The sequence below is a fragment of the Bos indicus x Bos taurus genome, chromosome 11 (genome assembly GCF_003369695.1).
Source record: "Bos indicus x Bos taurus breed Angus x Brahman F1 hybrid chromosome 11, Bos_hybrid_MaternalHap_v2.0, whole genome shotgun sequence".
In the NCBI taxonomy this organism is placed as follows: Eukaryota; Metazoa; Chordata; class Mammalia; order Artiodactyla; family Bovidae; genus Bos; species Bos indicus x Bos taurus.
The window spans coordinates 1996012-2021884 of NC_040086.1; the positions used below are offsets into that span (position 1 = coordinate 1996012).

Sequence of the window (25873 nt, forward strand, 5' to 3'; positions counted from 1 at the left end):
GAGCAAATGCCCGGAGACTGCCCTCCTGAGGGGCGGGAAGGAGACTCCCTCCCCAGGATGTCCAGGTACCCTCACCTCTTTCCTCCACGTCTGCCCCGGGAAAGTCTAGCCAGGTCCCTCAGCTGCCCTGATGTGGTCCCAACCTCAGACACAGACATCAGGGAGAGATGCTGGGCTCCCCAGAGAGTATAAGGAGTTCAAGTTTGGGGAGAGCTCCCCCCCATGGCAAGTCCCCACGTGGGGTGAAAGGAGACAAGTGAGGGGGCACAGGTGAAACAGGTTGAAGGCCCCCTGGCCTGTGACCCGCATGATGTGGTCTTGGTAGCCGTCACCATCTCTGGGTGGTGCATCCCCATCGCTGGGGCCATTGAGGGCCCAGCACCCAGAGCTATGTCACCACTAGGAGCATGCTCTGGATGCCCGGTGCCCAGAAGTCACCTTCAGGGCTGCTGGAGGGAGACCAGAGAGACCCCTCTCCAAACCCCAGCTTGACTGTAAAGGCCCAAGGTCATAGGCAGGGGTTGGGGTCACTCCACCCGTTGTCCATAAGGGGCTGGTAGCACGAGGGAGGGCGCAGCCAGAAGGGAAGGAGCTGGCCTGTTCTGGAAAATGCTCTGGGAGGCTCCCAGTGCTGCCCTGCTGTCCTTCCCTCTGTTGGGCAGGAACGCGGGGCTCTCTCCACACCCGGCAAGCGTCCCCCTTTCAAGGTTAGGGAGCAGAGAGCGTGTTAGAGAAAGAGACAGATGGGATGAAAGTGGGCATAGACAGAGACCCGGGGTGACAGGGGCGGAGGGGCGACCCAGAGGGAGAGCCGGACTAGGAACGGTTACACAGACAGTCGGGCAGGGAGACCGGGAGAGGGACGGGAAAGATGAGAGAGAGCTCGAAGGAGAGAGGTGCACGCGGAGGGCGGCTGAGCACGGATTGACACAGCAGAAGGGGCGGAGCCTAGGGTGGCAGCGCTGGCGAGGAGGGTGGGCAGGGGGCGGGCGGGAGCCGCCAGCAGCAATTGCGTCTGGGTCCCGGCAAGCATGAGGCAGCTGCCCGCTCGGCCGGCTGCGCGGAGGGGAAGCCGGCAACAGTTTTCTCGGTTGTCCAGGATGCAGCGGGCCAAGGTAGGCTCTGGCGGGGCTGGGCGCTCGCCCAGGGCTGGGGCGTGGGGGCTTCGGGGGTTTACCCTGGACCAGGAAGCCTTGCTGTGCCTCTTTGTTTGACCCCATTCCCTGCTGTCCCCCGTAGGGTCGCTATGGAAAAAGTAAGTGTTGGGGTGTCCTGCCTGGGAGGCTAGACTCCTGGGGCCCCCTTCAGACGGCAAAGGCTGTAGGTGTTTGTGGAACAGAAGCTGGACAGAGGAGTAGCTTGGGGTCAGCCATGTGGTTCAGTTAAGTCCCTGGGGCAAGTGCCAGAGTGCTGACCCCAAACCTCCGACTCATTAGTGCTGGGGAAAAGCTGAATGCTGGGAAGGGGTGTCTTACCTTTGAAGGCTGGGCAATGAGTGCATCATTTAATTATCCAAGTAATTAATGAATATCCACTTCCTGAAGGGCTAGAGGACCCCTGACAAGGACACATGCGGTTAGTTCCCGCTGTGGGGCTGTTGGGAGGCTGGAGAGAGAGAGAAAGCAAGGGAAATGCCGGGAGCAGAGTTCAAGAGATGGTGTCAAGGAGTTGGGAAGGATGAAGAATAATTAATGCAGAATAATGAGGAAAAGGAAAACAAGCTCCCCCCTCCCAGAAGACAGTGAACACTCAGAAAATCTGCTGATGCTTTGCCACCTCCCCACACGTCTGGGACAGTCTTGCTTTGGATGGAAGAAGAAACACCAGGATTAGATTTGGCTGCTTATAACAGAACAACCCAAATAACAGTGGTTTGAACACATTTGCTTACATTTCTCACACAGAGTCCAGAGGGAGGCAATAGAGGGCTGGCACCCTATGATCCACAGGGACTAAGGGCCATCTGTCTCAGCATGGACTCAGGCTCCATCTGTCTCACTGGCTTCCATTCGAGAGGTTACCTTCACGTCCAAAATGGCTGCTGGAGTTCCAGCCAACGCACACAGGCTGCAGGAAGTAGAAAAAAGGAAGGGCCAAAAAAACCAACAACCCTCTAATAAAATCAGGGCTTTGTGAGTAAGGAAGAGTGGATATTGGGCTGGTGTGTGCCAGTCTCCCCCCCAGCTCCATGCCCTTCCCCCCGAGATGGATTCCTACCTCTCTGTCACTCATAAGGACAAGCAGTCCAGAATGGGCTTGTGGCTGCTGGCTCCAGGCCACCCCGCCCCTGACCCCAGGCCGCCCCCCGCCCCCCGCACTGTCTGCTCCATCTCAGTGGTGTCCGGAGGATCGGCAGAGGTGCTGACGTGAGACCCTTCGAGCACGCCGGCGGGGCGTGTTGAAAAGGTGTTTTTCTCCCCGTCGCCTTAAGTCTCCCCGCCACCTCCAGGCAGACAGGGCAGGAGTAGAGAAACGTAGAGCCTCGTCACAGGCTCACACACTGAGTGCTCACTGTATACATGTGCCACAGCCGTCACAGGTCATGCGCATCCTCGGGCATCAGTCTGAGCCTGCGACGCACAGCCACACCCCGTGGCTGTACCCATGGTTGGCCAGGTTGCCGAACCTGCAGAGGTGGGGCTCTCAACTGAGTCAGGCTGCGTGCAGGTTTGCATTCAGCCTGCTGTGTCCACCAGCCTCCCGACAATCCCCCTTCTCTTGCCTTTCCCCCACTGGCTCCTACCTGCCAGGAGGTCACGCCCTGTCCCTGCCAGATGAGTGTGGTGAGTGGTTCCCGTCCTCCACATGCATCTGGCCCTTCCCTTGGTTATCATGACCCCACACTGGCCCCTGCCCTCTCTCACAGCCAGGCCCCAGTGTGTCCACCATGCCTGCCAGTGCCCTTCCTACAGCTGGCCTGGCTGGAGACTGGAGCGGACCCCACACCTTCGGCTGTGGGCCAGGCTGGGACAGTGATCACCACTGTCACCAAGGTCAGCAGGGAGATTATGAAAAATCAGCTTCCTCTCAGTGGTAAAGAATCTGCTTGTAATGCAGGAGACGCGTGTGTGATCGCTGGGTCAGGAAGATTCCCTGGAGAAGGAAAATGACAACCCGCTCCAGTATTCTTGCCTGGAGAATCCCATGGACAGGGAGTCTGAGGGCCTACATACCCCTACATTCTTGTGGGGTCACAAGAATCAGACACGACTTAGCGACTAAACTGCCACCACCAGTAGTGGCAATAGGGGCGACAGTTCGGAGCGCAGGCTGGGAGGTGGCCTGACCCATCCGTCCTCAGCGCCTGTCACTGTCATCTGTGGATCCTCACAAAGTCCTGGGAGGGTGGGCCCTGCCACTTCCCCTTCTGTAGACATGAGGCTTGGGGTTGAGGGTGGCGGGGGTGGGCGTGCAGCTCGCCCAGCACAGGGCCGGGACTTGAACTCCCTGAGATCTTAGGAAAAAGGAGCAAGCAGAACCCTTGCTCTGCTCCTGGGTCTTCAGGGAGAGCTGTCTTCATGGCCCGGCATGTCCACTGGGACCCTCTACCTGCCCAGGTTCCTGCCTTCTTGCAGGGAGTTTGTGGGAGGCGGTCCCTAATTGTTTCCCTTATTTCCACGTATAGTAATCACATCCCTGAATTGAATGGCAAGTAAAGTGGTCCTGGGTGTTCTCTGGGACAAGGCCAGGGCCGAAGGGCAGAGCCCTAAAGTGGCCGCTCCTCCCTCCAGGGTCCTTCCAACAGGCTCTGCACCTGGATTCTCTCTCTGGACCCCCACGCGGCCCCCCAGGTAGTGCTTGGTATTGTACCCACTTTACAGATGAGGAAACTAAGGCCCACCCTAGATTGCAAGCTACAAAGTGTTACAGTGGGAATTTGAACCCTGCTCTGTCTTACTCCAAAGCTCAGTTCCCTACGGCTTGTGGGTGGGGATGAATGGGGATGTCATGGGAGAAGGCTACAGGGAGAGAGGAGTGTGCCTATAATCAGGCAGCTGGTTATAGGAGATGCCCCACCCCGGTTGGGGGCTGGCCCCATGGAGTTGTGGCCTATTGCACCCTCCGAATACTTTAGTGAGTACACTTGGGTCAGACCCCACCCCAACCATGCCTCCTGGATTATTCGTGTGACCTTGAGCCAGCCACATCCCCTTTTCTGGGGGCTCCAAAGGATAAGACCCCAATGTTTTGACACTAGGAGCCCTTTTCTTATCCAAATCTGCGGCAAGCATGGGAGCTGCTTTGCCAGCTGGGGCTGGGGGGCCATCTGCTCTCCCACACCAGCCCCCTCCCAGGAGCATCTGCACAGCCCTGAATGTGGCCTCTGTGAGGAAGAGGGGAGACCCTGGTTTCCAAGGCAAAGAAAAAAGAAGGGAAAGCACTTGGCGCGCCTCCCTTTGCTGGTCCTGCAGCCCCGGCCGGAAGGAGACAGAGCGCGAAGGAGGGTGCAGTGTGGAGTGAGTCACTGTGCGGCCCCTCCCGCAGCTCCAGCTGACTGATGTTTCTCTGGAACAGGCAGGTGCATCTGTCAGCTGTGATCAGCCCACATCCCGGAGCGTCACAGAGCATCCACGTGATGGGGACAAGCCAAGGGGACCCGCAGGCGCCAGAGTGAGGGGTGGGTGTGGGGTTAGCTGAGCTGACCTGAGAAGGACGGCTGAAAGGGCCTGTCCCAGCTCCCCAGCTGGCCCAACTCTGATCTGTTGCCTGAGGTCTCTGCCCAGCGCTCCCCTCCAGCAGGCGGCCCACACCCACGCCAGGCTCAGCCAGGCAGAGCAATGCTGGTCTTTCCCGGCCTCACCTCTACCTCTTTGGCCGCCCCCTGCCCTCCCTGGCCCCCCAGCACATGCCTTTCGAGGCAGGCAAGGGATAAATCCGAGACCTGCTGCTGCTGCTGTGCCCTGTGCCCAGTCCACCCTGGCCCTGTGTTCAGATTCTCTCTCGGCACTTCACTGGTGGTCCAGTGGTTAAGACTCTGAACTTCCATTGCAGGGGGCTCAGGTTTGATCCCTGGTCAGGAGATGCAAGAGACGTGGGTTCAATCCCTGGGTCTGGAAGATCCCCTGGAGGAGGGCATGATGACCCACTCCAGTATTCTTGCCTGGAGAATCTCATGGATAGAGGAGCCTGGTGGGCTACAGTCCACAGCATCACAAAGAGTCAGACACGACTGAAGCCACTTACCACACATGGGTTCTATCCTTGGTAAGGGAACTAAGAGTCCACATGCCACGGTGTGCAGCTATTAAAAAAAGATCTTGTCTCAAGATGGGCCCTCTGGGCAGTGACTCCAGAGCGCCAAGTACTCGCCCCAACTCTGCCCAAGTGACACTGTGAGCGTGGGCAGCGTCCATCCCCTCCCTGGGCCGCAGATATGCTCATCGCCTCTGCCAGGCCCTCACCTGAGGTTGGGCCCTATGCTGAGCCGTGGGGGCTGGGGGGCCATAGTGCAGATCACCCTGCCCCTACATACGTGTATGCCCCCTGGCCCGTCACAGAGCCCACCCCCAGCATTTGGAATTGACGGGCCAGCCACGCCCGAATGTAGCTGCGGAAGTAACACGGCTGTGCCTCTGGGCTCAGTTCCAGGCCCCTCATGCCTTAGCTGTGTGTCTTCAGACAAGTTAGTTAGCTTCTCTGTTCCACCGGCTCCTCATTTTCCTTCTTGGTAAATAAGATCCTCCACCAACCCCGCCCCCCAACACCCGTGCATAGAGAGAACTCTGTAAATAGTGTGAGTATCAGTGTTGTCATTTTGGGGTTACTGAGTCGAGCCTGTGAAGGGCACCCCAATGGGATAGTGTGATCTGTGAGCGGCTCAAGTCCACCCCCGGGTTGGTGAGAAGCCTTCATTGCCTGGGCAGCAACGGGCAGGTGAGGAGATGGTGGGCTGCCGGATGTGGCAGCACCAGAAGCAGGGCAGCAACCCCCCAGCGGCCCCCGCCTCGGCGCCAGTGTTCTGAGTGGATCAGCACCCAGGCATGTGTGTGTGTGCGTGTGTATGCGTGCCTGTGTGCACGTGTGAGTTCTGCAGGGGCTCACGACAGTCTCGCCTCCCCTCCCATCCGGGAGGCAGGCTGCCTGGCTGGCGTCTATTGATGCCCAGGGGTGGGAGGAAAACCAAGCGCTCCCCGCTCCTCCTGCGAAGCCTTCCCATCCCAAATCCTCAGGGCCTGCATGACTCGACGCCCACTGCCACTTCCTGCCATCTGTCCCGAGTGATGGAAATAGAGCGAGCGAAGACGAGTGGGTGCTCACGAGCCTGCCTGCAGCAGTCCCCACGGACAGGGTCAGGGCGCCAGGCAGCCCCACACCTGGAGCCTACACGTCCCTGCCGGTCCAGGCTCTGGGTTCGAGACAGCCCCCCTCCCCACCCCCGCTGGGAGAAAGGGAGAGTGTGAATGCGAGACCCCTTCTTCCCACAGATAAGGCCCAGAATTTCCTATCTGGTGGGATAAGCACTCTAAACCTTGGCTGCACTTTCAGATTGACTGTCGAGCTTTATAAAAATAGAGTGGTGCAGGCCCCACTGAATCAATAATGCAGCCCCCGGGGAAGGCAGAGGTGGGGAGACTTCCCAAGTGATTCTGCTGTGCAGCCAGCTGAGCAGAGTGAGTTGGGTGGCCCTGCTGATGTCACTGGGTCATGGACTGGGCCCTGCCCCTGCATGGGGCAGCCAGACCCTCACACAGCACCAGGAGGGTGAAGGATAGTGCTGATCACTCCTGCTGGGGGTGGGGCGTGTCACCTTATTTAACCTCCCCCATAGTCCTGTGAATTATACCCACTTTATAGACAAGCAAACTGAGGCTTGGGTCTTCCCCCACGGCTCAGTGGAAAGAATCCGCCTGCAATGCAGGAGACACAGTTAACATGGGTTCGATCCCTGGATTGGGAAGATCTTCTCGAGGAGGGAATGGCAACGTGCACAAGTATCATTGCATGGGAAAATCCCATGGACAGAGGAGCCCGGTGGGCTACAGTCCATAGAGTCACAAAGAGTCGGACATGACTGAAGCGACTGAACACACACACACACACAATGAGTCTCAGAGTGGTCAAGAACTTCATCCAAGGTCTCCCAGCCAGGAGAAAAGGGCCCAAGTTTCAAGTCCCTGCCTGGTTGACCACAGACCTCTTCCCACCATACTTGACTGAAATATCATTCTGCTGGAAATCTTCCCTCCCCCACCCCCCAAAAGTCTTCCCTCCCTCCCCAGCTAGGTGTGTTTTCTGAGTTAGAGGCCAGTGGGTCCTGGCGGCCCTTAGGAAGCTGTTCGTGCTGTTTCTCATGCACAAACGCCTGTAAGCATTTGGGAGAAGCTAGGCGTGCCTTTGCGTATGCGTGACCTCGATCACTTTACCTCTGGGGAAAGGAGCCTGGGTGTTTTCAGCCCAAAGGCTGCCACCTATGTGCCCACAGGTCACCTCTGCCAAGCCTTCTCTGAGATGCTCTTTGGGGGTTTTCTGGAGCCCAGGTGACAAGAACCCCAAAGACTGAGCCAGTTGCTCAAAGGTGTGTCCCTAACGGCCTGACCGCACGGGCCTCCACAGGATGGAGCTGTGCCCACTGGGCATGGGGCAGTGCCTGGTGGGCTGCTGGCCTTTCTGGGGGCCTGTGGAGCCACAGGGTAGAATGTCCCAGTTGCGGTCCCAGTGGTTTGTTTAAAATGCTCTGGCCTCTTTCTGTGGCGTGGTGAAAACTCTCAGATGGTGATTGAGAATGGAGTGTTCTCATGGAGAGTCTGGACTGCATTTGCGGGGAGCTGGAAGGCATGGGGGGTATTCTTCCTGTACCATCTCCATGGTGTTGATGTCAAAGTTACTGAGGAGTCACCTTGACCCTTCCGTTGCTGCCCACATCTATGGCAGAACCTAAATACCCACCACACTAATATGCCCCCACCTGTCCCACTGCGGGCATCCGGCTCCGTGCTCTACCATTTTCCCCTCAACCTGGGCAGATCCCAAGCTGGCCTTCGGCCTCATTGTGCCCCAGTTGCCCTCCACGCTCCACCAGACCACCTTTCTGAAGCAACTCTGACAGGCCCTCGTCTGGACTTGGGTGGGAGAGAGGAGCTGGGGATCAGGTGTGCCCTGGTAGCAGCAAGCTGCCCGCGGCCCCACAGCTGGAAGGTCTAGAAGGTGCCGGCCAGCAGACATGAATTTCATGGCGCTTCCCTCGTGGTCCAGTGGTTAAGGATCCACCTGCCAGTGCAGGGGATTCGGGTTCGGCCCCAGTCGGGAAACTAAGATCCCGTAAGCCGTGGGGCAGCTGAGCCTGTACGCCTCAACCGGACAGAAGCCCACGTGCTGCAGTGGAGATCTCATGACGCAACTGAGGCCCAACACGGCCAAAAATAAATATTATTTTTTTTAAAGAAGTGTATTGCAAGGCACAAGTGTCACTTTAAATGGCCAGGCAGATACATTAAAGAAAGTAAATTAAAAGAGAAAATTTTTAAATAATATATTCTATTTAATCCAATGTAAATATTATTTCAGTGTGTGCTCAATATAAAAATTGTTAATAAGTTATTATCCTACTAAGAAGAATTTGAAATCTGGTGTGTATTTGCACTGATGGCACGTCTGCATTTGGACTAGTCTCGTTTCAAACATTCAGTAGCCACATCCAGCGCGTGGCTGAGGCGTGGGGCACCCAGTCCCAGAGGACTCAGTTCTCTGAGCTGAGCTGAGCAAGGGAGCCCTCAGACTGCAAGTTTTCTAGCTGTTGGTATTCCTTCACCGATTTTATCTTGCCTGCTGCAACCTGTGCTATAGTTTATTTTTCTTTAAATTAACTCATGTTTTAAATTTCCATAAATTCAGTTAAAAGGGAATCAGTAGATCATTCTTGTAAAAGGAGAGCTGGTAGCAGGTGAAGAGGTAACCATAACAACGCCCCCAAAACAAACAAGAGCACTGAGTTCTAGCGGCTCTCCGACCCTCCTTCCTCCCACTCTTGCCTGCTGAGGCTCTGAGCTGAAGCTAGAGGGATGCTTCGGGCACCCAGAGTCTCAGCCAGGGTCCCCAGCTTCTGGGATCTAATACCTGATGATCTGAGGTGGAGCTGACATCATAACAATGGGAAGAGAGTGCACAGTAAACGTAATGCTCTTGAGTCATCCCCAAACCATCCCCCCTCCAGTCCACGGAAGAATTGTCTTCCACGAGACCCGTCCCTGGTGCCAGAGGGGCTGAGGACCGCTGGTCTAAGTCATCCCCTCTCCCAGACAGGAGGTTCTCCCAGGCGTTCCCTTCCTGGAGCCAATGCATGTGTGCGCTAAGTCCCTGCAGTCATGTCCAACTCTTCGTGACCCCATGGACTGTAGCCCGCCAGTCTCCTCTGTCCATGGGATTCTCCAGGCAAGAATTCTAGAGTGGGTTACCATGGCCTCCCCCAGGGGATCTTCCCAACCCAGGGATTGAAACCCTGTCCCCTGCATTGGAGGCAGATTCTTTGCCCCTGAGCCAGCTGGGAAATGCCCTGGAGCCAATGACCTCCAGCCAAAGCCCCACAGTGAACACACCTGGATGTGAACGAGCGGGGCTGGCTCCCCGTTGGCCTTGGGCAACAGAGAACACACCAGATGGGAACATGGCGATCTTGGTGAGAGGGTATCAGAAAGACCTATTTCAGGATTTGTGCTCCAGCTGGGTGATTTGCCGGAGGGCCTAAGGAACCCTGAAAGAGGGATGTGGGCTTAAACATGGCACCTCTCCAAGCACCCAACACAGTGCCTGATGGAAAGCAGAGGCCTCCCCAGCACGCTGCCCTTTCTGTACACCCCCTGCTCTCCCAACTCCTCCTAGACCTGGGACTTGGAAGAAGGGAAGCTGACACCTGCCCCTGGACTCCCCTGGAGGGCAGGAGCTGCGAGTGTGGGCTGAGTGGCCAGAAATGTCTCAGCGTAGCTGCAGCGCTTGCCCTGAAGCTACCTTGTCAGCCTTGGAGGAGGCTGCAGGTCCCGGGCCAGCCTAGGGCCACTTCTGGGACCTGGCTCGGAATGCTCACTGCTGGGGACGCTGTGTGACCTCACGACCCAGATCTTCTGGCTTCACTGGTCTCTGCCACCCAGCTCTGGCCATCGCCTCCCCTGAGGGCCATGGAGGATGAAAGGATGGCTCCATCCTTGTTAAAATGCATCAGACAAGAGCAAGAGGGGAGAAAGCCTCAGCGAATTATGGCAAGAGCTTCAGAGGGCTTTCAGTCAGGCATTTTAGGATATTTATTGAGGGTTTTGTGTGTGTGTGTGTATTTTTAAAATATTCTTTTTTTTTTGTATGTGTGCAAGTATTTTTTTTTAATGGAAACTTCATTGAGACCATTGCAGACTCACTTGCAGTTGTAAGAAATAAAACAGAGGGGATTTCCTGGTGGTCCAGTGGCTAAGACTCTGAGCTCCCAATGCAGGGGGCCTGGGACTGATCTCTGCTCAGGGAACTAGAGCCCCCATGCTGCAGCAAATAAAAAAGATCCTGTGTTCCTGAAACCAAGACCTGCCATAGCCAAATAAATAAATAAATATTTAAAAAAGAACTGAAACAGATCCCGAGGACCCGTCACCCAGTTTTACACGCACTCGTGTGTGTTTAGCCCTGCGCACTTAAACACACAAACACGCAGTCCGTTCGTGTTTCCATCCCTGCAGTTAACACACGTGACAGTTCCATCACCTCAAGGACTCGTGTTGACCTTTCATAGCCACACCCACCTCCCCTCTTCCACCTTTCCCCCCATCCTTAACCCCTGTCCCACTAACCTGTTCCGTTTCTAAATTGTTGCCACTTTGAAGTGCTACGTAAATAGAATTACATCCTTTGTGACCTTTTGAAACTGTGGCCGTTCCGACAGTGTGACATCTCCTTGTGGTTTTGTTTGCCTCTCCCTGGCGGCTCATGATGTGGAGCGTCTTCTCACGGGCTTCGTGCCACCTGCCTGTCTTCCGTGGTGACATGTCTGTGCTAGTCGTCTGCCCATCTGCCAGCTAGAGGCTTTGTTCTTTTACTGCTGGGTTTGGAAGTGAGGGTCTTTTGGGTGTCAGGCTCTGTGATGGGGAAGAGCAGTTCACACAGGAGGCCAGGGCCGGCTCTAGGAGCCAACATTCCAGGAGAAAGAGACAGAAATGCACCCAGGTAAACAAATAAACAGGGTTAGTTCAACAGCCAGCTGTGCTGGGGATCACAGCAGGTACTGGTGTGGGTGAGGAGGTGGGGGTCTCCCAGCACCTGATCTGAGTGAGGCCTGACAGGGAGAAGCAGTCCATCTTGAATGTCCAGGAGGAGTGTGCAAGTGAGGGGGGAGGGATTGCAGGTAAAGGTGCAGAGAAGTGTACAGGGGGAGGGGGAGTGTGCAGGGGAGAGGGGAGTGTACAGGTGGGGGAGGGGAGTGTGCAGGGGGAGGGGGGAGGAATTGTGCAGGTGAGGGGGAGGAAATGCAGGTAGAGATGTGGAGAAGTGTACAGGAGGGGGAGTGTTCAGGGGGAGGGGATTGTGCAGGGGAGGGGGAGGGGTGTGCAGGGGAGGGGAGTGTGCAGGGGGAGGGGGAGGGGAGTGTTCAGGGGGAGGGAGAGGGGTGTGCAGGGGGAAGGGAGTGTGCAGGGGGAGGGAGAGGGGTGTTCAGGGGGAGGGGAGTGTGCAGGGGGAGGGAGAGGGGTGTTCAGGGGGAGGGGAGTGTGCAGGGGGAGGGAGAGGGGTGTGCAGGGGGAGGGGAGTGTGCAGGGGGAGGGGAGTGTTCAGGGGGAGGGAGAGGGGTGTGCAGGGGGAGGGGGAGTGTACAGGGGAGGGAGAGGGGTGTTCAGGGGGAGGGGAGTGTGCAGGGGGAGGGAGAGGGGTGTGCAGGGGGAGGGGAGTGTGCAGGGGGAGGGAGAGGGGTGTGCAGGGGGAGGGGAGTGTGCAGGGGGAGGGGAGTGTGCAGGGGGAGGGAGAGGGGTGTGCAGGGGGAGGGGAGTGTGCAGGGGGGAGGGGGGAGTGTGTAGGGGAAGGGGGGTTTAGGCGTCCCTCCCCCACTTCCAAGGCCTCAGAAAGCCGCGCAGCACCGCCCATGGCTGAGACCCCCTGAAAGTTGGAACCAGGAGGCCCGAGTACAGCATGGCCCTGGCATGCCCCCAGGCATCTGAGGCTTAGTTTGTGCTTCTGTGCTTAGCCGCGCAGTCCTGTCTTTACAACCCTAGGGTCTGTAGCCTGCCAGGCTCCTCTGTCCATGGGACTCTCCAGGCAAGAATACTGGAGTGGGTTGCCATTTCCTCCTCTAGGGGATTTTCCTGACCCAGAGATCCAGCCTGTGTCTCCTGCATTGTAGGCAGATTCTTTACCCACTGGGCCACCTGGGAAGCCACCTGGGAGACTTAGTTTGCGCATCTTTAAAATGGGCGGGTGATAACAATGAGGTGCCCTTAAGGCCCAGAAGTGCAGGAGTGGGGTTCTCCGCCCTGCCCTGTGGGCCCTCCCAGCAGGGCCCCGTCTCAGTAGGACAGAACCCCAGGTCACCTGCTCAGGATCTCAGCACAACAGCCCAGGCCTGACTGCAAGACAGAGTCCTCAGGACTAGCCGCGGGCTCCGTGAGGGCCACCCGTGCCGGCCACCCAGGGCTGTCCTGAGGCAGGGGCACCGACAGACAGCTCCTGCCCAGGCTCTGAGCCCCTCTTGGGTTTCCCCTCTGACCTTCTCCACTCAGCCCACGTACAGAGCGTTCAGCAAAGAATTCATGAAATCATGAAGGGCCAGCTGCCCATCGTCCCCCACCTGCCTCCTGGGCTGAAATAAAGACCTGATTCATTGAGGCCTTTTCTCTCCTGAATAAGATCATTAATAATGGAGAAGGTCTCTGTCAGCCTGAGCAGGGCCTGTGCACGTGTGTGTGTGTGTGTGTGTGTGTGTGTGTGTTAATGTGTAGGGCGCCTCCCTCAGCATCCCTGGCACCTGGGGCCTCCGGCCACCCCCACCAAAGCCCCTTTCTGCCCTGTTGGGATGGTGAGCCCAGTCCGGCTATAGCTCTGCGCACCACTGACCACCCCCGACAGCAGGCCAGGCTAAGCCTGGGAGAAGGGAAGAGCGTGGAGGGGCTGCTGAGCATGTTTGTTGGAGGGGCGGCCTGTGGGGGCAACAGCCACGGGGGGGACGGGCAGCTGGGACCTGGCTGGAAAGATCGCAAAAGTCAGGATAAGTGGTTGGGTGTTGCTGGGTCTAGACAGCTGCTTCATCAAAAGCTGACCAGGAGGCCCACCGCCCAGCCCCAAATACGGACTGCCCTCGTGGGGCCATGAGCCAGCTCAGCTCCTGGAGGGCTCCCCCAGCCAACGAGAGCCCGCAGGAGGCAGCGCACCAGCCTCTCCTCACCTGAGCGTTTGCTCAGACTCCACAGTTTCGGGGACGTTTGTAGGGTTTTTCTTATTCGTCAAGTTTAGGAAAGCCACCACAGAGGACAGGCAAGAACCCAAAAGGCCAGAAGCTTGCTTTCGCAGCTCTCCTTGCAGCCAGAGAGGAGACATATGACGTGGGCTGGGACAGTCTGACTCCTTTGCTCTTGACCTTGAACCAGGAGCCAGTGACTCAGCCGAGACTCCCACAGGGTGGTGACACCAGTGGGGGGTCCCAGGCCCAGTGTCCCTGGATGGCCACGCCAGCAGCAACAGAGGTCCTTGTCCTGGCCCCCGGGTGTCCATGACTGAGGTCTGGCTGTCCGTCAGCCTGCTCTTTGCTCTGGTCTGTCTTCCAAGCCTGGCTCTGTCTGTCCCGGGGAGGCTGCGAATGGCCTGGGTCCCCCACCATTGATTCCTCTCCAGTTACCATCCACCTGGGTGCATTTTTCTGGTCCTTGTACCCAAGAACCCACCCATCGCAGGGGCCGTGCTGGAGTCTCTGCATCTGCAGAACTTGCCCGAATGTACATCTGTTTGTGATGTGTTTCAGACACTCATATACTTTTCAGGACCGTATAAATGTCTGCCTACGATGTGGGAGTCACAGGAGACATGGGTGGGATCGCTGGGTCTGGAAGATCCCCTGGAGGAGGAAATGGCAACCCACTACAGTATTCTTGCCTGGAGAGTCCCATGGACAGAGGAACCCGGCGGGCTACAGTCCTTGAGGTTGCAAAGAGATGGACACGACTGAAGTGACTGAGCACGCGTAAATGTAGTGAAATCCCATGGCCCTGGAAGGATATCATCCTGGCCATCATCCTGGCCAGTCCGCCCACCCACTCAGAACCAGGGCCCACGTGGGGGCGCTGCTTCCTCCCGCTCCTGGAACTCAGATCGCGCGTACTGAGTACAGCGAACCTGGGGGCGACCTGGGGCCGTGACCCGACAGGCACAACTGGGGCACAGCCATCCTGAGCAGGGGGCATGACGCACAGGCAACGAGTCAGACTCAGCAGATGCCCAGAGGGGCCACCCTGCTGCCCGCCTGGGCGCTGAGGATGCTGGGCCAATGACGGGCTACGGGAGGGCAGGCCAGGTGAGAGTGCTCCACTTATCAATGCAGGAAAACAAGTCTTGCAGCTCCGGGGTCCACTGTGCCCGCTGGCTGTCCTTTCCTGACCCACACTCGGTGGGGCTCACAGCCCAGCATCTCAACAACTCACCCGCAGCTCCCTGCCCCAAGACTCCATCCGCCAGTTGTTTCTGCAGATGGTTACGCAGTGTAGAGTGGTGGGTTCCATCCACGTGCCCCCTCCCAGGGAAGTCGTCAGGCCCTTCTGCAGCCTCTATTTGCCTCAAGGTAAAATAATAATAATAATAATCAGGGGCTTCCCAGGTAGCTCAGTGGTAAAGAATCTGCCTGCCAATGCAGGAGACCCAGGTTCAATCCCTGGGTCAGAAAGATCCCCTGGAGCAGGAAACGGCAACCCACTCCAGTATGCTTGCCTGGAGAGTCCCATGGACAGAGGAGACTGGCAGGCTACAGTCCTTTGTGTCGTAAAGAGACGGACACGACGGAGCGACTGAGCACGAACGCAAAAAATATTGAGGGCTCTAGAGTGAAGCAAGGAGGCCCGACTTTGCTGTGTGGCCCAGTGTGGATCTACCCCCATCTCTGGGCTTAGTCACTGAGGGATTTGGACTGGGATCTCTGACTGACATACAGACTTGTGTCGGGGTGCTGGGGAGGTTGATAAGCCAGTCTGGACCCTCACCTCCCTCCTTCCAAGGGCCCCATCATGTGCCAGAGCAGGTGCCCCGTGGAGAAGCCCACGGACCCTGCCCTCAGCTGGGAGTTCCTCCAGCAAGTCACCACTGCACAGTCCATGCGTGGTGGAGATGTGGATGCAAGGGTAGTCCCAACGCCCGCAGCTTTAGAGGCCAGGGTGCTTCATGCAGGAGATGGCTTTCTGGTTGGATCTTTTTTTAAAGTTTTACTGATTTTTATCTTGGGCTTTCCTAGTGAATCAGGCTGTAAAGACTCTGCCTGCAGTGCAGGAGACCTGGGTTCTATCTCTGTGTGGGGAAGATCCCCTGGAGCAGGGGATGGCTCCCCACTCCAGTATGCCTCCCTGGAGAATCTCATGGACAGAGGAGCCTGGTGGACTGCAGTCCATGGGGTCGAAAAGAGTACACGAATGAGCGACTAACACATTCACATTTTTATTTAATCTATTGATTATTATTTGGGGCTGCACGAGCTCTTCATTGCTACGTGCGGGCTTTCTCTAGATGTGGCACGTGGGGAATACTCGCTAACTGTGATGCGTAGGCTTCTCATTGTGGCGGCTTCTTGTTGCAGAGGACACACTCCAGGGCATGGACGGGCTTCAGTAGTTGCTGCCCGAGGGCTTAGTTGCCCTGCAGCACGTGGGTTCTTAGTTTCCCCACCAGGGACTCAACCCATGTCCCCTGCGTTGTAAGGCAGATTCTTGACCACTGGACCATCTGGGGAATCCCTGTTAGCTGGATCGTAAAGCATGAGCAGGGCTTGTGTGGAGGGAGTGTGTGTTCACAGATCAGCCTAGCGAGGCTGGCAGGGAGCGTGCCTGCGAGCAGAGGGTGCCCAGCCCCACAGTGGCCTTGAACATCCTTCTCAGCCCACTCCTCCAGCTTGGATCACCAGCGGACACTGCGCTTGCAAGGTGGCCTTGCCATGCAGGGACAGAGGCTTCTTGGAGAGAGAGGGGGAGGGTTGAGAGATGGGGCAGGAGGTGACCAACGCCGGGGGCAGTGGTGCCCTGGGAATCGTCCAGTGGGCCAGGGGGCTCCTCTCACACGCCCCCGGAAGGTAAGGGCCTGTGTGGAGTGAAGGACCTCCCTGAGGAGGAGGATCTGGAGGGGACGATCTGCAGGTGCCCTTGGTGAACCAGGGCTCACGGTCTCTCTGCCTGTTCCTGCTGCAGGAGGTGATGAAGGTGTCCGACGGCAGCCTCCTGGGGGAGCCCGGGCGCACTCCACTGAGCAAGAAGGAGGGCGTGAAGTGGCAGCGGCCGAGGCTCACCCGGCAGGCCCTGATGCGGTGCTGCCTGGTCAAGTGGATCCTGTCCAGCGCGGCCCCGCAGGGCTCAGGTAGGGGCTGGGCCCCCTGGGGAGAGGGTGGGTGTCTGTCCTGAGCTCAGAGACCTACCTGAGGACCCCAGCCTGGACCTCTGCAGGGAGGGGCTTCTATTCACTCACGCCTGTCCCTGTGCATTGGTGTCCGTGCCCCACGGGGCACAGAGCTCGAGGCAGGGCCCAGGGAGGCAGGGAGTGTTGGGCCCTCACTGGGGTTCTCCCAGCCAGGAGGATGGAAAGGGGTTTCAGAGCCTTGCCGGCTGGGGGACCTTTAGCATCACACTCTTCCTGAGTCCTCGGTGAAAAGAGGGGCTGATGCCCTGCTACAGGGGCCTGGTGAGGAGGTGGCCCGGCCTTCGGCCTCCTCAGTCCTGCCTGCACAGCCCGAGGGCTGGCCATGTACCGCAGGCTGCGCTCCGGGCGTTGGCAGCACAGACAGCGGCCTGGCTCTTGCTGGGGCACTTGGGTGTCCGTGATGCAGTAAGTGGTGCAGGAGGGACTTGGTGCAGCCCCGTACTCTCACACACATGTGCTCATACCACACACTCACACTCATACACACCCACTAAAACCCGTGGGCACACACAGGCATGCACACCGCACACAGGCACACGTATCACGCACACTTCCCATGACCACACACACAAGGCGTGCTTGAGAGTCTGCCTCTTTGACTTTAAGGAAAAGGTGCGGACTTGGACCCCTGAGTGCTGTGTCTTGTTCATTGTCTCAGACACTCTCTGTGATTTCCAGAGAGACTCAGTCTCCTTGACTGGAAAATGGGGACATTCATGACCCCCAGCATCCCAGGCTTGATATGGTGGGGGGTCAGCCATGTGTGCAGGCCAGGCCCCTGTCCTTGACTTGCACCCCTACTCCACAGCACACTCATCTGCTTCCCAGAACCCCTGCCATCTGTGGTGCTTTGCCACCCTCCTCTGGCCTTTTTCTTCTCCACAGCAGCCTCCGTGGAGGCCCTGAAGCCTGTGAACACGTGTGAGGTCCATGGGGGTTCTCCACTTCTCGCGATGGAGCAGAAACATGAAGTCACTAAAAGTTCATGCAAACAGCTTAACTGGGAAGCTCACACCTTCACGGACTGTTTTTTCTGCAGCAGAGTAAAAGCAATTTGTTTTCCATCAGGGTAGGAACAAGGAGCAGACGTGAGCAGTGGCGACCTCGTGTGGCCAGTCCTATGCGCCTAGAGGACTTGAGTCTGCTCTGACAGACCCCACGTGACCTCACTGGAGGCACAAATTTTTAATTTGATTGAAATGTAGTTGATTTATAATGTCGTGTTAATTTACGCTGCACAGCAGAGTGATTCAGTCACACATACATACATATATATTCCTTTCCACACTACTACTACTAAGTCGCTTCAGTCCTGTCCGACTCTGTGCGACCCCATAGACGGCAGCCCACGAGGCTCCTCTGTCCCTGGGATTCTCCAGGCAAGAACATTGGAGTGGGTCGCCATTGCCTTCCCCATTCCTTCCCATATTCTCTCCCATCGTGGTTTATCACAGGATATTGAACAGTTCCCGGTGCTGCGCAGTAGGAGCTCCTTTTTTATCCATCCTATAAGCAACAGTTTGCATCTGCTAACCCCAGACTCTCTCTCCGTCGCACCCCTGAGCCGCGGCCACCACAAGTCCGTTCTCTCTGTGAGTCTGTTCCCATTTTGCAGATAAGCGCATATGCCTTGTATTTAGAGTCCACATATAAGTGATATACGGTATTTGTCTATTTCTGACTTACTTCATTGAGTATGACAGTCTCTAGGTCCATCCAGGTTGCCACAGATGGTAGGATGTCATTCTCTTTAACGGCTGAGTAATATTCCATTGTGTCCTTGTGAAGTCATCTCTGACTCTTTTTGACCCCGTGGACTGCAGCACAGCAGGCTTCCCTGTTCTTCACTGTCTCCTGGAGTTTGCTCAAACTCATGTCCACTGAGTCGGTGATGCCATCCAACCTTCCCATCCTCTGTTGCTGCCTTCTCCTCCTGCCCTCAATCTATCCCAGCATCAGGGTCTTTTACAGTAAGTCAGTTCTTCGCATCAAGTGGCCAAAATATTGGCGCTTCAGCTTCAGCATCAGTCCTTCCAGTGAACACATATATTTTCCACATCTTCTTTATCCATTTATTCAAGGCTCCAATTCTCAAGGTCTCCCTGGCAGCAGCACAGGCTCCTTTTCCTCCTGTGACCTCACAGCTCCTCGGTGACCCGTGTCTGGTTCGCTCCGTCCTGGGTCCTCTCCACCCAGCAGCCCTCTCCCTGGCCCCAGGACTCTCTCCTGCTGAGCCCCAGCTTCCACCTTCCAGGAGGAACATCTGGCATGCTGTGGTCTTCAGGACAGTGCTGGAGTGTCCTGCACTGAGGCCTCTTGCACACCTACTTGTGGGTGGACACGCGGAAGAGCAAGCCAGGGAACAGGCTGCGTGTCTAGGGTCACAAGAGGGGACCACACCCACAGGTCCCACCTTTAGCTCAGGTGGGTTTGTGGATGGCAGGGTCTGTTCCCTGCAGCTCCTTCTAGAGCTGTGTGGAAGTGTTTGCTGAATGATTGGTCTCGGCCAGGAGGCAGAGGGGGCAGGGAAGGGGTGCACAGCCTAGGACACCACCAAGGGCTTTGCCCAGCCCTGCCATTCCCCTGGCGACCTGTTCACCAGACACCCTACCAGGCCTTGAGGGGGCATGCGGGGCACAGAAAACGTGCCCTTAGCTGTGTGGGGCAGGCGTGGAGGGCCGCACTGTTTTACTAAACCTAGAGAGCAAGTGTTCAGGAAGGTCACAAGAGTCCATGGGTCACACGGGCCAGGGCTGAGTGAGGGCTCTGACCCGGGGCGTCTTCCATGCGCTGCAGGCAGGGTGCCCACCTGGATGCACTCTCCCTGCCTTTTCTCTCGGGAGCTGTGGGAAATGGGGGTAACTCAGGGTCTATGGAGGCAGCAGCCACTCTTGGCAGCAGAGGAGCAGAGACCCCCAGCCTGCCTCCCTAGCCACTGGGCATTGCTCCCAGGCCTCGCGCCACAGTCTGAACAGCTCCCTTGCGTGTCCCTCTGGGATGCACTGTTGATGTGGTCATTCCGAGGGCTCTCGTGGAACGCTCAGCTGTGCCCAGGCAAGGTGCCTCTCTGCTCCTTTGGGAGCCTCCCGGGCTCTGGGTGCAGAGGCCAGCTGTGCCATTCAGCACCGCTCTGTCCCCGTGCTCAGCCTGGCCTGGCTGGGTGTCCTGGGCCAGGGCCTCCCGAAGGTGGGCAGGTGGCCAGGGCACTGTGCCCTCATGGCGGGTGGGCATGGTTTCCATCAGCAGAAGTGGTGCCCGAGACACCGACTTCTGGGACACCCTGGAGCAGGGGTCTGGCTCAGTGGAACACACAGGTGTCCTGAGCCTCTGCGACATGGCAGGAGTGTGCGGGACTCAGAGGCTGGGGTGCACGAAGACAAGGGCCAGGCCCGTGGCTGCTGCGGCCCGGGGGGTCAGCCCTGGCTGAGAAGAGCCTCAGCATGGGGTTGGCAGCAGGTCAGCAGGGGTGGTCTCTAAGATGGGTAGACCCAGGTCCCGGCAGCACAGAGAGGGCCATGGCCCCCACCCCACTCAGGAGGAGCGCCCGTCCTTGGCCCAGAAGTGTTTCCCCCCCCAACACCGGGGGCCCATCCTCAGTGACCCAGAGGCTGGGACTCTGAGCTGCTCTGCTTATCTCCCCAGCATCTTAAAGTCCTTCCTATTAGGATGCGAGGCGGCCTCGCCACGGACGCAGCTGAGCCACCAATCAGACCAACCTGTTTCTCAAGTCTGGCTCCCATGAAGCCTGTGAGACTGGGTGTTTTTAACTATAAGCCTGGAATAGTAACACCATCCACAGAGTAACCTGGGTCCAGCCGGGCTGGTGTAAGCAGAGAGGCACTTGCTCTAGGCTGTTGGGAACTTTGCAGAAACTCTAGAGGACCAGAGGAAGAGGCCTGGATGGGAAAAGGCCGGGGTCCTGCCTGCTGCTGTGGGGGACGCCCCCCGTCCCCACCCGTTCTGGCAGGGACCCTGGAGCTGCAGCCGCTCCTGCATGACAGTGTGGCCATCCCTGCATAAAGGGACACAGTCCTGCGCCCTCCCCCAGATGGAGACCCGGGATCTCGGCCACTGCTTCCATCTCTGGGAGGTGCTCATCTCTTCTGGGGTTTTGTCGACCCCGTGGAAGATCACAAAGTCACTGCCACCACCAGCACCCCTGGTTTAAAAAGTGGTAGTAGAAAGGTGTGTGTGGGGAGGACTTCCCTGGCAGCGCAGCAGACTGCAATGGTTAAGAATTCGCCTTCCAAAGCAGGGGGTGCAGGTTCGACCCCTGCCTGAGGGATTAAGATCCCACATGCCTCCCTGGCCAAGAAAACCAAAACGTAAAAACAGAAGCAAGGTCGTAACACATTCAACAAAGACTTTAAAAATGGTCCACATCAATAATAATAATAATTATAATAATAACACCTTTCAAAAAAGGAAAGGTACAGGGACAAAGAGTTGACTCATTGGAAAAGACTCTGATGCAGGGAGGGATTGGGGGCAGGAGCAGAAGGGAACGACAGAGCACGAGATGGCTGGATGGCATCACCGACTCAGTGGACATGGGTTTGGGTGAACTCTGGGAGATGGTGATGGACAGGGAGGCCTGGCATACTGCGGTCCATGGGGTCGCAAAGAGTCAGACGCGACTGAGCGACTGAACTGAACTGAACTGAATAGGGCCAGAAAGGTAAATTAGCTTGTCTGTAATACATAAGCATATATAAATACAGGCTAACAGAAGTTTGATGCGTTTGAAAGACCAAGATATACTCGACGTCACGTTTCAGAGTGAGACGCCAGGACTTCCCCAGTGGTCCGGTAGTGAAGCATCTGCCGGTCTGAGCCCGTGTGTAGAACATGCACCTACCTGGGGCTTCTGGACCCCCGACCCTGAGCTCATACTCAGCACCTGTGTGATGGCGGAGGGCTGTACACGCATGTGTCTTTAGAGCTGGGGGAGAGATGGACATTCGGCTCTCTCTACTTTTTTTTAAGGTTTTATTTACTAATTTGTATGTTTGTTTATTTTTGGCTGTGCTCAGCCTTCATTGCTGTGCTCCGGCTTTCTCTAGTTGCGGGGCAGGGGCTATTCCATTGCAGTCTGCAGACTTCTCATCGTGGACGCTTTTCTTGTCGCAGAGCACACAGGCAGCATGTTGGTTGCAGCATGTGGGATCTTTCCAGACCAGGGATCGAACCTGTGTCCCCTGCATTGGCAGGTGGATTCTTAAACCACTAGACCTCCAGGGAAGTCCCAAATGCTCAGCTCCTGACAGGCAACTGAGGTCTCAGGGCTACCTGGTGTCAGTCAGAGATTCCATCTCCCTGAGGGCCCAGGAGTGAGCCAAAAATAGTGTCACAAGAAGAAGAGATTTTTGCCGAAAAAAAAAAAAAAAGCAAGCCTGGTTTTGCTCAAAACCATAGCTTCTATTGGGGCCTGCCCTGGCCCCAGCAGAGCATCCTAACTTTTCTTAGACACACTGTGTGCCATCGAATGTGCTGGGTCATCAACCCAAGGGGAGACCTGCTTGTCTGGAGGCTGGACCTGCTGCACAGCCTTTGCTGTGCCGGAGCCGCGCCCTTCCCGGTGGTACTGGAGAAGCCCCGTCAATCGCTGCACTTTCTTTCACTGGCTGAGAGTACAAGGTGTGACAGTTTGCCTTTCACTTGGAATATTTCAACTTGCCTGCCCTCGCATGCAACAGCAACCCCAAGCAACAGTGGCTTCATTTAGACAGGAGCATGTATTAGTATCTCCTGTCTGAGAAACCTGGGCTAGGCAGTGGCTGGCACTGGTTTAGCAGCTTGAGGATATCGGAGTCAAGGTCTTGCAATTGTGTGTGTGTGTGTGTGTGTGTGCATTTTCCCTCAGTTGTTGCTCTGGCTCCAGCCATCATGGCTTTGCTCCTGACAAGAGAAAGGAAAAATCAGGGGAAAGGAGGAAGTGGGAGTGCCTACATCGGGAAAGCAGCACTTTCACAGAACTCTCTGGAAGATTTATGCTTATATTTTGCTGGGCAGAACTGAGCCACCCTGACTGCAGGGAAGGGGTGAGGATTGCCTTTAAAAAAAAAAAAAACCTGAGCACATTTGCACCCCCAAGGCAACCTGAATTCTGCAGGTTAGAAAGCAGAGGAGAATGCTGACATGCGGTTCTCTGTCACACGCACCGCATGGGGTTGTTTGGATGCCCAGACGGGCCTTAGCAAGCTGCCTGTGCACACTGCGAGCTCCAGGATGCGGGCCGGGGTCGTCAGCAACAAGGATCCCTTCCCACCTCCCCTTTCTCTACTCCGCAGAGGTGCCAGCAGGGCTTGGGGTTGGGGTCAGTGAGCACAGGTCAGAGGGGAAGAGCTAGCCAAAGGTCAGGTTCCCACCGTTCCCCCAGCTCTGCCCAGGGTCCCTGGCCCCTGAGCCTCCCAGGCGGGGACTCGGGTGGGGGCAAGGAAGTTCCCTTTCTGGCTGTCTAGAAGTCCTGCGACCTGGATAGGGCCCAAAGGGTGTGATCACACCCTCAGTTGAAAATCACACAAGGGCACCTCCTCCAGTGGTGGCGGAACTCAGGAACAGGGCCCACCCCGCCCTCACACCCTCCCAGCCCAGGAAGCTGCAGGAGCCCTTCTGTCTCCTGGGAGAGGGAGCACCCAGGTCCTGAGGAGCCAGGGTCAGGTGCAAGGTGAAGGGCTGGCTGGGGGGCAGGCGGTCCTGGGAAAGGCCAGAGCGGGGAGGGGAAGACAGAGCACGAGGAGGACAGGACAGGGCGGAGAGGCTGAGACACGGAGGGGCGACTGAGACCCACAGGATGGGCACTGAGATCAGGAGACAGAGGAGAGAGAGCGCGCTCTGAGCGCCTTCAGGCTGGGGAGAGGCAGGCAGAGAGGGGACAGAGAGGCTGGCGGGCTGGGCAGAACAAGGGGTCCCTGGACCAGGTCCCAGGATGGCGGGGCGCGGGGAGACCCCTGGCCCAACTCGGCACCCTGCCCTGAGGCTGCAGGAGTGCCAGCAGGGCTGCACAACGCACCTGGGTGACATCATCAGCGTCTTCTTCCGCTTCATCTCGGGGAACCTGGCTCGAGGTGAGGACTGCCTGGGCTGGACTGGGGACCAGGGTGCCGGAAGGGGCAGGCTTGGGGCTTAAAACCGTGCCCTCCAGGAATGGGGCAGGGCTGATGGGGGGTGGAGGTGGTCCTGAAAGCAGAACAGGAAGGCACCCCAGCCTTAGAGTCCTGTCCTGTGACAGGTGGGCAGTGAGTACCAAGCTGGGGTTTCCCCACCCGTCTGCCTGGGGAGGAAAGCGGGTGGGAGGGGACTTCCTCTGCAGGGCTCATGGACTCAGGTACATCCCAGGCAGGAGGGAGCCGGCGCTCTCCGGCCGGCCTACCTGCCTTGTACACACCGACTCATTGCTGGGGTCTTCTCCTCTTGTCCCTCCCTTTCTGGAGACTCCTCTGCTCCTGCATCAAAGACTGATATGACATCTACAGCATAGATGAGAGAAAACGAGCCAGCCTGTGTAAAGGCCTGTGTGTGGAAAGTGCTCGAGGGGCAGAGAGCCTGGTGCGCCAAGTACTTGTCAAACTCACGAATGATGTTTTAAGGATAAAAATGAAAATTGAATATATAATCCATCATCTCAAAAATCAGTCAAATAATAATGGTTTAAAACTTTCAAAAGCAGTAATAAAACTCTTGGAATAGAAGAGACGATTCTGAGACTACCCTGGTGGTCCATTGGCTAAGACTCTCCCCACCCAATGCAGGGGGCTCGGGTTCGATCCCTGGTCAAGGAACTAGAGCCCGCAAGCTGCGACTAAAGATTCTGCATGCCACAACAAAGATGGAAGACTGGTACAGCCAAATAAATGCATAAAGGCAGGCTTCTGATACAGTGAAGGTTTGCAGAGGGAGCTCAGATGGGAGTATGCATTTAAGGAGGGGGCCGGTTGCAACCTTAGGGGCTTCCAGGGAGCATTCGGGCCAGTGCTGTTGTCAGGAATGGGAGCCCAGGGTCACTCCCCAGCTTTTCAAAAGAAGGGGAATTTTGCCCCCCCGCCCCGCCCCCCGCCACTTCCCACCCCATCTCTGTTCACGATGCCGCTAATTCCTGCCTCCCAGTTGCTAGACTTCCCCTCTCTAGGCTGTTGTTTTCCAGGAGGACAAAACTTTGAAGATGTTGGTCCTTGAAGACAGACGTCTGGGGGGTGGACCCAGGGGCAGAAGGAGGTGCCTGGAGTCACCAAGGCTTTGGCGGTGGAGACCCAGGTTTGCTTCCTGGGTCTGGAAGATCCCCTGGAGAAGAAAATGGCACCCCACTCCAGTATTCTTGCCTGGAGAATCCCATGGTCAGAGAAGCCTGGCGGGCTACAGTCTTTGGGGTTGCAAGAGTCGGACACGACTTAGCAACTAAACTGCTAGCTGCTCCCACTCGCCGCTGCTGCTTGGTGACCTGGAGCGTCTCTCCTGGCCACCCCGCGCCCCCTCCTCACTAACCAGAGTGGACGGAACAGCACCTGCTCCACAGGGCAGCTGCGAGGGCCAGGGGGCACCCTTGCTCAGTGGAGCTTCAGTCCACGGACGTCTTCATTGCTGGTGGCTTCAGGCATCTTTTCTAAATCTTTTTACCTGCCCGATACCTTGGCAGGTTCAGGGCTGCTTTCTCTCGCTCCCTCTGTCTCAGTCTTTCTAGAAAGGGAAGGAGGATACTGTGGGCCTCTGTCACCGAAGATTGCAGTCTGCCTCTGGGCCTCAGGGGCCTCAGGTCCCTCGTCTGACGACAATCAGAGGCTGGGATGCTGGTCTCCGTCTGAGCCCCTTCCAATTCTGGAGGCTGCTGGTTCTGGGATTCACAGCCTAGCTGGGGTGGGAGGGGCTGCCTGGGGGCAGGGAGCGAGGAGTTAAGCCAGGGGCAACTGCTAAAACACAAGTACTTGACTTCAACTTGCAAAACAATCTGAAGGAAGCGTGATTCTTTATCACCTCTGACTCTTTCAGTTGCTCTGTGCAGTTGCTCTTTCCAGCCCTTTGCATAAAAGGTTGTGCTCCTCCAGTGGTCATCTTTCAGGTGTTAGTGGGTGCTCCGGGAAGCCTTGTAGCTCCAGACTGTCATTCACCCCAGAATCCCTTCTTCTGACTCGTCTCAGGCTTCAGGTTGGAGCAGGAGGGCAGGGCACAGTCACCTCTGAGCATCTTTGCTCTTCCTCTGCAATGCTCTGGCTCAGAGCGGTGGCCAGGTCAGTGCCACCACCCAGCAGCTGCTTAGCCTCGACTCCCAAGTTTTGAGACTTCCCCTCTCCAGGCAGTGTTTCTTGGAGGAGGACAGACC

The 25873-nt window shown here is 57.0% G+C and overlaps 1 protein-coding gene across 1 annotated transcript in view; it reads left to right on the forward strand.

The window, feature by feature from the left end:
* The first annotated feature begins 988 nt into the window (after positions 1–988).
* Positions 989–25873, forward strand: part of KCNIP3 (potassium voltage-gated channel interacting protein 3) — a 95714-nt gene continuing 70829 nt past the window's right edge. The window contains exons 1-2 of the mRNA XM_027554554.1: positions 989–1115; positions 16335–16500. Of these exons, the coding sequence (XP_027410355.1) occupies positions 1032–1115; positions 16335–16500 (250 nt within the window). The 5' untranslated portion in view covers positions 989–1031. The remainder of the gene's footprint in view (positions 1116–16334; positions 16501–25873) is intronic.